At 34.6% G+C, this 11,496-nt stretch overlaps 1 protein-coding gene across 2 annotated transcripts in view; it reads right to left on the bottom strand.

Annotated features, from left to right (window-relative positions):
• Window positions 1–2,590: 2,590 nt before the first annotated feature.
• Window positions 2,591–11,496, bottom strand: part of tg (thyroglobulin) — a 64,659-nt gene continuing 55,753 nt past the window's right edge. Inside the window, exons 37-43 of one of the 2 annotated variants that reach the window (XM_073925203.1) lie at window positions 10,719–10,883; window positions 10,468–10,635; window positions 9,141–9,328; window positions 3,906–4,013; window positions 3,674–3,814; window positions 2,939–3,132; window positions 2,591–2,857 (exon numbers count right to left, since the gene is read on the bottom strand). In XM_073925203.1, the coding sequence (XP_073781304.1) occupies window positions 2,724–2,857; window positions 2,939–3,132; window positions 3,674–3,814; window positions 3,906–4,013; window positions 9,141–9,328; window positions 10,468–10,635; window positions 10,719–10,883 (1,098 nt within the window). In that variant the 3' untranslated portion in view covers window positions 2,591–2,723. 2 annotated transcript variants of the gene reach the window in all.

An 11,496-nucleotide genomic window follows, 5' to 3' on the forward strand; every position in this document is an offset into this window, starting at 1 on the left:
AAAGTGATAATTAGGATCTCAGAATAGCCCTCAGCCAGTGGCACACGAGCCGGTTGCGGCATCTGGAAACTTGCAGAAAGTGAAATGGTCAGGATTACTCATACTGTACGTCTTCATAGCACTTTGGTCAGGACTTATTCTACGTGACTGTATGACGGCTTCATTTTAATGCTAAACTACCCAATTAATGATCAACAATGATATTTTGGATGTGTTCATACTTTCAATTTGATGATCATGTACAGTAGGCATAACATTTGGTCAAGGCCAAGACAATGATATTTAGACCTGGATCACTTATGTTCACCTGGTTTAAATGACAGATTTCCACAAAACTCAGTATTCCACGCAATCTCAATAACAAAAATAAACTATTGTGAAACAACTGCATTTCCTTTAACCACTGTTATGTGACAAAACACTTTTTTTCACCATCATTTCCACTATTTTACTTCTCTTTTTCATTTTTTTTAAAACCTGTTTTAACACATTTTAATCTGTTTTTAATCATTTTTATTCTTTGTTGTTTTTATTTTCTCATAATTGTCTCCTTTATTCCTGTTTATGTAAAGCACTTAGAATTACCATTGTGTGTGAAATGAGCTATATAAATAAACTTGCCTTGCCTTAAAAAGTAATTCCAATAATCAAAATAAAGAATTACGTAGAATGTATTTACCCCATATTTATTAATCAAATAATAAGTACGTGTCATCAAAGCATTAATTGCAAGCAAACTCCTTTCACTTGGCTTTGTATAAAGTGTTTCTGGGTGTTATGCGATTTAACAGAGGAAATAAGGATTCAGGATATTATTTACCAACGACAAGTTCTATCAAACATCTTTACCATAAACATCAGTGTTTATATCTGAACTAGAAACTGCTATTCCGGTACTTGTTTAATTTAATTGTTTGTAACTAACTTAAAATGTGTAAAAATTGAATCTCTCTTGATCAAACACAGTTTTGAATGCAGCACTTAGAAAGATTATTAAACATAAGCAAATCATTATCATTTATCAATTATGCTGCGCAAGTTTGAGATCTTTTAATGCATCTTTACACTAAATGCATTAATGTAGACTAAACAAACAGTAACAGAAAACAAATTTAAATAAAAACCTTAGAAAGCATTTAGGTGGGTCCCACCACCACTATCCGTCATCATTATATTTTACAGGCAAGCTAAAATGCTTTCAAACACGTGATTTGAATGCCGCGACTCAAGCCTTCAAACACCTCCACACATTCATTGTGTAGGCATTCTGTCTCCTAAGGCCCAAGTCATTTATTAAATAAAGAAAAGATTTACACAGTTTCTCTTACCGCAGCAAATTCCGTTTTTACTGTTGATATTTGGCACCAGTTAATCAGAAAGAGACGATTTTGTTCTCATTGACTACTTGAATGGAAACGCTGCTTTATTCATATGCCTTATATGCTATATTCCAATTTTGTGCATACATTTCATTTGCATCTTTAGATGGAAACATAGCTAGTGTTAATAACCTATGGATTATGTGCTCCTATGGAATATGAAAAAAAGTTCATATTAAAGTTTTAGGAGTCTCAAGGCTCCTAAACACCAGGACGCTTTTCGTTTGCGTTTATCATCAGCGTTTTACGAGACGTTTTCCGCATTCAAACTCAAGAGATTTTCACTGTTGTCAAACAGAAGAGTATGCAAAATCACTCCTTGACATTAGATGGCGCTACAAAACTTTAAGCTCCCGACACCCACTTGTAACACAGAAGAAGAGGAAGAGGGGAAGTTCACACGTTTTGCTATGGATGGTTTAAGTAGCAGCTCCAGCTCTAGCTATGAAGAAATGATTATTGTTTACAAAGCAAGCAGCTCCATGTTCATATCGCCTCTGGGCATCTGCTTCAATATGCGCTCGCATTGACAGTTTTGTGCTTGAGCACCACCAAGTGCTGTTTACTGTAACTTCAGCAGCTCCTTGCACATGAACAAAAGTGCCAATCTGATTGGTGGAGAAGGTTTTAACGCTGCGCATCAAATAAAAAAAACGAAAATGAGGCGTTTTTTTTAAAAAAGACACTTTTACGCCTGGCATTTTGCACGCCGGTGTGCATGATCACATTGAGCCCTTTATATAGTCACAAGGCGTTAAACGTTGATGGAAAACGCAAGCAAAAAACGTCTAGGTGTGCACGGGCCTTCAGAGAACTGGTTGACATGCATGTTCAGAAAACACATTTTCTTATATTATGCATTTATTTTTACTCTGTTATTGTTTCAGCTTGACTTCAATATGAATTGGCATGGGATCTATTTAGAAAATGACTTGTTTTAATGAGACAATCTTTTGAGTGACACTAACTTTATATACGGTGCACTTTCAGATCTTAAACTTTGCAAGATGTTTTCATTCACTTAGAGCTGTCTTACACACTGCATGACAGATCATTTTCGAAAATCCATGATAGGGGCACTTTAATCAATTAAACCAAAGATACAAAGTGTGAACACACCCTTAGTGCTTCTCTCTGTGTTTGGTATTTTAGCTAGTAAACAATAGCTGTGCTGTGTCATATTACTTTCAATGTAAAGAATAAGCCAAATCTTTAAGATGCAGTTTATTGGTTAAGTTCTACTATGAATGTTCGCTGATTCATTTACATCAACAAAAAATAACAAACAGTTCAAGTGCAGAGACTGCATTGGTTTTAAGCAATTACAAAAAAACTAAGTGTAAACTAATTGTAAGCATCTTTCTCAGATTTCTGTCTGCTTGGAGTCAGAGTGAAGCTGGCAGGAGTGAGAGGCTTGGGCTCTTGGGTTGGGGTTTGAACACCGGTCTCTTCCGCTGAGGTCCCACATGAGAATTTGGCTGTAAAGTTAAAACCAGGTTTAACCATGCGCATAGCCTGGTCAAAAATGGGTCTATGTGAACATAAAAGACAGTACTAACCTGTGGAGCTGGTCAAAGCAGGCACATACTGAGACCAGAAGGAACACTGAGATCGCTGGAGGTTTTTGCGGTTCACAAGAGTCGATGACAGCTCTTTATAGGCCCGTCCACCCACGTGAGGCATGAACTGTGGCCATGGGGGCAAGAATTTACCGAAGGAGGCTCTCGATGCTGCAAGAGGCAGGTTGGGGTTTCTGTAAAGACAAGAGGAGAGATGAACAGAGGAAATCAACTTTCTGAATTCATGCTATTGATCTTATTGTGAGTTTATTAATCCATGCAGCTTTCTTACTTTTATTTTGTAATTTTAAATGTTATTAACATTTTGAACAAGTGGTTGCATGTTTTTGCTTTCTTTAAAATATCTTTTTTTTTTTGTTCAGCAGAAGAAGAATAAACTTGAAAATGTTAATTAATGAAATAAGTTAAGGGTATGGAAATTATGACATTTGTTTTGGTGTGAACTATCCCTTTAAGTGACCTATTGCAGTTCACATAATGGTCACCCGTGTTGCTAATAAAAAGTACTTCAATATTCTATATAAAGTCACTTCTCTTTTTTATTTTAAACAACTATCTGCAAGCTAATATTTGGATCTGACTCCATTCAATCAACAAACGAACCCTAGTCAACAATTTCTCTCTATCAGATAATTTTTTCCACTCAAATGCAAAGATAAATCTATTGCTTTGACAAAAAAAACTAATAAATACAAATAAAATAAAGATAAATACCCAGACTTTATGAAGTTTGCCATGTAGTTCATGATTTGCAGGGTGAATGTTTTCTCCTTGTAGCTGAAGAGGTCACGCTTTTCTGCGGCAAGAGGAACTCCGAAGAGATACTGCACATCCATTGGAACTGACAGGTCAACACTGTGACAAACACATATGTAGCATAGGGAGAATGTTCATGAATCTGTCTGGTAACTATAGTGTGATGTTATGTGTGTGGATTGAACAGCACCTGTTATAAGCAGCGTTTTCAGGTAAGTGGTACATGTAAACACCAGTCTGTGTGTTTGCTGCCCAAAATTCAGCCATATCCACGGTGGGACAGATGATGAAGAGGTCTCTGGAAAAATGATATTGATGCATGCTTACAACGCTTTAGAAATGAAGAGATTGCATATTAGTGATTTTATATTTAGCAACAAGTTTAAAAACCAAACAAGTTTAAAAACCAAACTACAGTAACAAAATCAGTTTTAAAAAACACATAATATTTACTTATAAGCATTACAATAATGCAAGTTAAAAACTTAAAGTCAGAATTCATATAAAGAGATCTGTCCAGCAGGCATATTAAAATGTGATCATGGTAACACACCTGAATATAATAACACAACAAAACATACATTTAACAGAAAATGTAAAAACACACAGTACTTTACAATAGGAAAAAAATAATCATTCTAAACTTTTTGTCCTCATTAAATGATAAGACATTTTGGTGTCTCCATTTAAAGTTTTAAATATTTCTGAAAAAATAAAACATGAATTATCGTTGCATCTTCATTCAGTATAGCAAATGAAACATACTTAATCCTGTACTTGTAAAAACATAAAAGAAATGATTGATCACACCAAATCTAACTTTAAATGACCAAAAGCTTGTTAACAATAAAATATGAAGATTAGTAATTATTTTGAAAATAATCACTAATGAATTAAAATTGGTAACAAGTGATTATAAAGTATAGGAATGATTTTGATTTAAAAAAAAATGTTAAAATTATAGTAAAAACAAAAGTAAAAACAAAGTAAAAACTGAAAACTTTACTCAAACATATAAGGTTCTGCAGATTTGTTTTGGATGTTTCCTGTGTATGTGGGTCTGTGCTGATTTGGGTGTTTTACAAGGACACAAATTAATATAATGACATGATTATGAGGTAGGTATTAAATGTTGAGGTGGTTTATAAGGACATGCCACGTGTCCACATATTTCAAAAAGACTAAAATATTACTCTTTTTTTTCATTCAAAATTTGCCATGTTTCCTGTGAGGATTGGGCTTAGAAGGGTATATAATAAGCCATTTTTTACATTACAAAATACATTATGCACATGACATTGTGTCTTCATAAACCACCAAAACTAACATGTGTGTTTGTGTGTGTGCGCAGTGGGTCAGAGGGGTGTGCCGTGTGTTTGTCAGGTTTGGTCTGTACTAAATCTGACAGTGGTGATTATGTGGGCAGCATATCCTCTTGCCAAACTGTATTCAGAACTGCTGACAATTCAGAGAAAGAAGCAAGAATTTCAGCACATAGAAGTCAAAAAGGAAGCATGAGTTTGACCTTTAGGGATGAGCTAAAAGCTAAATATCGTATTGAAATATTACTGAATTTGCTTGTGCACATAGCATCATAAACCTTATTCTAGAATGTGTTTAATTGTATTGCATTCTACATTTCAAAAGCGTTTGTGATTTTTGCTGAATAATAATGAAAATGAGTGACAGAAACTCAATCATCTACAGTTTTATACAAAAGTTTGGGCACCCATCTGTGACTGCATAGTAATGTGCTTTTTCATTATAAGAGAAAATCAGTGAAACGCCATGCGGTTTCTAGAGAAAGCTAGATAATGTCATGTTTTTTAGACAGTAATACGCAGTGTAGCAGTACTGAGACATGTGAAATTAAATTGAAACTGAAAAGTAGGCTGTGCAAAAGTTTGGGCACCCTTTCTTTTGTGTGAATTCCAAAACCTGTAGTGACTTAATGCTGACTGATTACAACACAAAATTCATTCGAGTGACTCAGTGAGCCTTAACAATCCTAACACGGGTGCAACCGATCAGAAAAAGAATAAAAGACAGTTGATAAAAGATAGTCTATTGCTAGTTGTGCTTCTTCCCATTGTAAACCACAAAGTAGCAACATGGAGACCTCAAAAGAATTTCCTAATGACCTGAAAACTAGGATAATTCATCAACATGAATTAGGAGGAGACAAAAAAACTAACACAAAGGTTTAAAGTCTTTATCTCTGCAGTTAGAAATACAGTAAGAAAATGGAAGGCAGCAAGAACAGTTTTTTGTAAATGAAAGATGTAGCAGGCTAAGAAAAACAACTGAAAGGCAAAGGTGAAAAATGGTTAGAATGGTCAGAGACGAACCAAAAATCTGCAGATTTAATGTAGAATATGATGGAGTGTCTGCCATGCTGTGCAGACATGTGGAAAGCACAAGTACTGGAAACCTTGTCAGAGTTGACTGTTGCATGGATTCCACCCAGTATCAGCAGACTCTTAAAAGCAATGTTCAGGAATCAGTCAAGAGGCTGAAGTTATGGCAGGGTGAGATGTTTCAGCAGGACAATGACCCAAAAGACAGTTCCAGATCTACCAAGGAATTCATGCTCAGACACAATACAATGTTCTAGAATGGACACCCCATTCCCCAGACTTGATCATTATCGAAAATCTATAGATTGATTTGAAAAGGTCCGTTCATCCTCTGCATCCATTATACCTGACAGAACTGGAGAAATGTTAAAAGGAAGAATGGTCCAAAAGCCTTATGCAAGATTTCAGGGACTTATCCTTGAGAGATAAGAAGCGTCTATATGCTGTTATTTCAGCAAAATGTTGCTGTACAAAAGTTTAAGGTCATTATTCTGTTAAGGTGCCCAAATTTTTGCACCTATCTGTTTTTGTTAAGACTTACATTGCATTGCATCAGTTTATTAAAAAAAATTTTATGTCAGAACTGAATTGTTGCTTTTTCCCTTGGGTATAAAATATATCTAAATGAAATTGGCTAATTTACAAGACCAGTAGGCAATGGCTTGCAATTATGAAAATTATCATAATTATCATTGGTGTCCAAACTTTTGCATAAAACTGTATCAGATATCACGTAGCGATGGGTCACTGCAGCAATAAAATTTAACATTAATATTGGAAAGAAAAAAAAGTGTCCACATGGAGATTCTCAGTTTCTCAGCTGCTTCAATCTAAAAAAAAAAAGTTTAATGACATTTTTTCCAAAAGTAAAACTAAAATAATGTGCTATAGAGCTTTTTTCTTTTCAGAAAATGACAGCTAGTTGTAAGAAATGATACATTAGAAATGTACAGAAATAAAATCTCTAAAAGTTTCCCATAGCTGTATGTTACTTTAAAACTATCATACTGATATCAAGCATAATTAAAAGCCCCACTGACCACTCTTCAGAATAGTTTTTTAGTATACAAATAATCTTCCTGTTCTAAAATTAGTTGTTTCCATCAAGAAAAAAAAACCTTACTGTTATTTAAAGTGACAAGAAATTGTTTTCAGTTCAGTGACGAGTGACAGCTTTTATTAACGCTTTTTTTAAAACTCACACATACAATATATTTCAGTCAGAAACCTAAAAATGTCATTTCCTTCCTCTTTGCCGCAACCAGCAGCATCCACACCCTCAGCAAAGGCAAGAGAAGAGCAGTTCAAGCCCTCAAAATGATTTCGGCATTCCAAACCACTTAACGTTTTTGAGGGACTGAACAAACAATCATTTCTAGAAGGGCAGCTGTGAACACAATCTGTGATAGTTCATTTTGGCATGTCTCTAAAGAAATGCAATGTAGCTTTATAAATAAAATGCAGATCATTGGCTTACAAATCTGATTAAACTGTCTTTTTACCATTATATTCACATGGGAAAAACTTGAACACGTTTTACTTCTATAACAAATAATATGTCAACTAAAATTATATACCAGTAAAATTTAAATTTTAAATATATTTTTTGGGCTGTTACTTTATCAAAATTAAATAAAAAATCTGTTTAAATAAAAAAAATCTGTACACATTCATATATCACATTTGTAATGTAATATAATGGAATCTATGTGTTCTTATATAGCGCATTTATCATGTATGCACTAATGGTGTGGAGGGACAGAGACACTATCACTGAGTGGAGAGACAGTGATAGTGCTAATTCCGTGGATGGGGATTATGGGGGATTATTCAGAAAAGAGATCATTAACATTACAAGTCAAAGTTCGAAAGATCAGTGTTTGTTTATAAAAGAAATATTTAGCAAAATTATGAATATATTTGGGGCTCGATTTTTAACGATCTAAGTGCAAAGTCTAAAGTGAAAGGCGCAAAAGCCTTAAGGGCATGTCCGAATCCACTTTTGCTATTTTAAGGACAGGAAATTAAACCAATCAGAGTGTCACCTCCCATTCCCTTTAAGAGTCAGTTGCATAACGCCATGGTGCATTCGCTATTTATATGGCGGACTTTGTGAGTGGAAAAACTGAACACTTCACTAGTGAGAAAACAGTTAAACACCCTTCGGCCTCTTTACTTAGTTTTACTCTTTACTCCTTTACTTTCATGGATAAGGAAACTATGTTGTACGCAGTCCACTAAAGACATCCATTAGTCTACATATTTAATTACCTTTGTTAAGCACAAAGATTTGTTTCAAAACTATTTCTAAATTCAGTTCTAATTTCCAACAAACAATTAAATGATCTATAATAATGAATGTATAATTAATGTCTAAACACACTTAATTCCTTTTCATATGCCCCATATAGTGACGCATACGTCTTCCAAAACCCGACAGGTGGACAACAATAAACTTGTTTTTATTAAAACAAATATAAATATGCATATAATAAATAATACTACTACTACTAATAATAATAATGATAACATAATACAAATGCAAATTGTCAAGAATAAACTGAAAAATGTCCCACGAGATGAACTTTTTTCATATGTAAAGGGTTTTGTGTATTGCTGTACATCCTAATAAATGTAATAATGTAATAAATGTGTAAGTGTTTGGACTCACATAGGTTCACAAACCAACGCGTTCTGACCTGGACTTTAGACCAGCTTTAATTTGGACAATAGCGTGGTCTATTTCAGTTCCTCACAATAGCAACACGCCAACAATGCACCTTAACACATCACCTTTCTAGACCAGTTTGCTCATGAGTCCACAAAGTGGTAACATGGATTTGGTATTTAAACAACATGGTGCAAACTGTAAAAAATTAGGGTTGTGCTGGTATGAAAATAGCAACAAATTGCACCAAACACGTCTTGCACCTTAATGCACCAGAAGTGTGATAGGGCCCTTAACATGATAAAAAAAAAGTTCTTAGAAGGCACATGCTTTCTGTACGTTTTCTTAAAAGAGCAATGCCAAAGCATACTTCATTTGTGTGAGATTGTTGTCCTCTCACCTGGTAGCGTTTTCCAGTGCACGTGAGAACACGTTGTATCCTGAAGGTGTGGGCGAGTGCTGTAAAGAGTAGAACCAGGTCGCGGCCTCCTTCACAAAAGCATTGGCATCATCTCCACCCAGAGAGTTGGACAGGGCTGCATAAAACGCTGTCTTACTGTCAGCTCTTCCCTGAAGCTGCTCAAAATTCTGCACAAATAACCATCAGAGAAGTGTGAAAAATGAAACATCATGACATACTAATGAATTCATGACTCTTCTGAACAACTCATTAGATTTTTTTCTGCACACTTTTCAAATTCATGATTCTGTAAATCATATTATTTAAATATTATATCATATTATTATTTTTAATAATTATAAAATATGATATTAGACAATTATATAAAACCATATTTCAAAAATTTCCAAAGTGCTATTTCACAAGATTTTTTTAACAGTTTTTTAAACATAATCATTTTAATTACAAATTATTCTCGTCTTTGCCATTATAACAGTACATTATATTTTGCTAGATATTTTAGAAGATGCTAGAATTCAGCTTAAAGTGCAATATATACAATTAACTAGGTCAATTAGATTCATTAGGCAAATTTGGTTAATTAGGCAAGTCACCAGATAAGAGTGGTTTGTTCTGTAGCCAATTGAAAAATAAATTCCTAATATACAGTATATAATTGCTTTATTTTTCCCATTACAATTCAATTATAATGACAGGTTTAAGGAAAAAATACATTTCAGCTTATGCTGTAAACAGTAGAAGCCTCTTTACTTGAACAATACTGCAATGTTGAAATTACAATTAACAAATGAACCGGATTCAATTCAGCTTTTGCACATAAAACTCCAAGAAAAGTTGAGACCACTTCAAAGTTATTATTGGTTCTGTGGACTTGCCATTAATAGTTAATTGTTTTGAGTAAAATGTGTAAAATATTAATTCGTGTCAAACTACACAGTGTCTTAAAATCACTGCATTTTTTATTTGAAACTCCAGATGAACTCAGTCAAAATTATGAGACTTACCTGAAAATTAAAGTAACAAAACACAAAGTTTCCGGCGAATATTGCATGTAAGTTGTGCTATACAGTATAAAGTAAAGTGAAAATTCATTTATGCATTACCTAAAAAAAATCTAATCCTAAAAGCTCATTCTTGATATAAAAACCCTATACTGATTTGTTAAAAGAGAATACATATAAAGTTTCCCTGCATATACACTGGCTAAATCCACACTGCGTTTTTAGTGACCTGTAGTGTAAATTTCTGAATGTGTTTGCCATTACACCGCTAGTCATCTCGGTCGGATTGCTCAATGTGGTCCAACCTTGATGTTCTTGGCTCTGCTGATGAGTCCATCCTCAAATGAAGACCCCAATAATATTTCAGCTTTGTGGAAGCGTCCGGACTGAAGAGCCACAGAAGGCTTTTCCCGAACTACATTTCCATCAACCACAGGTGACCAGGCTTGCAGTGGACCACTCACAGCTAACAACTACACAGAGAAAAAATGTTAAACTACTAAAATAGCGATGACTTTTTGACAGCATTTTGCGTTTTATTTCTCAGTGGTCATACCTTGGTCTGCGCAGCATTGATGCTGTGAGCTGGTTTGCTCCTCAGGCAGTCCAGCAGCTGTGAAGGATCAGCGGCCGGACAGTCCAGTTCTCTGGCCAGAGATGAAGTCTGTGCTTGGGCTTTGGATGAACTCATTACAACAGCTGGAGAAAACACTGAGCCTCCCTGCAAGAAAACATCAGCTTGGTTTAGTATTGCATATAAGCACTATAAGGACACCTGAAAAATATGAATCTATATTATAGTATGAAATACGGCTCAATAGGTGACAAGGTGGTGCAGTGAGTAGCACGTTTGCCTCACAGAAAGAAGGAGGCTGGTTCAGTTGATGTTTCTGTGTGGAGTTTGCATGTTCTCCCAGTTTTTGTGTGGGCTTCTTCCAGAGGAAGATATTTATATCTATCTATCTATCTATCTATCTATCTATCTATCTATCTATCTATCTATCTATCTATCTATCTATCTATCTATCTATCTATCTATCTATCTATCTATCTATCTATCTATCTATCTATCTATCTATCTATCTATCTATCTATCTATCTATCTATCTATCTATCTATCTATCTATATATATATGGTTGCGGGGTCGGCTCTTTGGAACAAGTCCCCCATTTAGACTTGTCCATATGATAACGACTTTTTTAGACCATATATATATATATATATATATATATATATATATATATATATATATATATATGGTCTAAAAATGTCGTTATCATATGGACAAGTCTAAATGGGGGACTTGTTCCAAAGAGCCGACCCCGCAACCATA

Source organism: Danio rerio, chromosome 16, assembly GCF_049306965.1.
Source record: "Danio rerio strain Tuebingen ecotype United States chromosome 16, GRCz12tu, whole genome shotgun sequence".
NCBI lineage: Eukaryota > Metazoa > Chordata > Actinopteri > Cypriniformes > Danionidae > Danio > Danio rerio.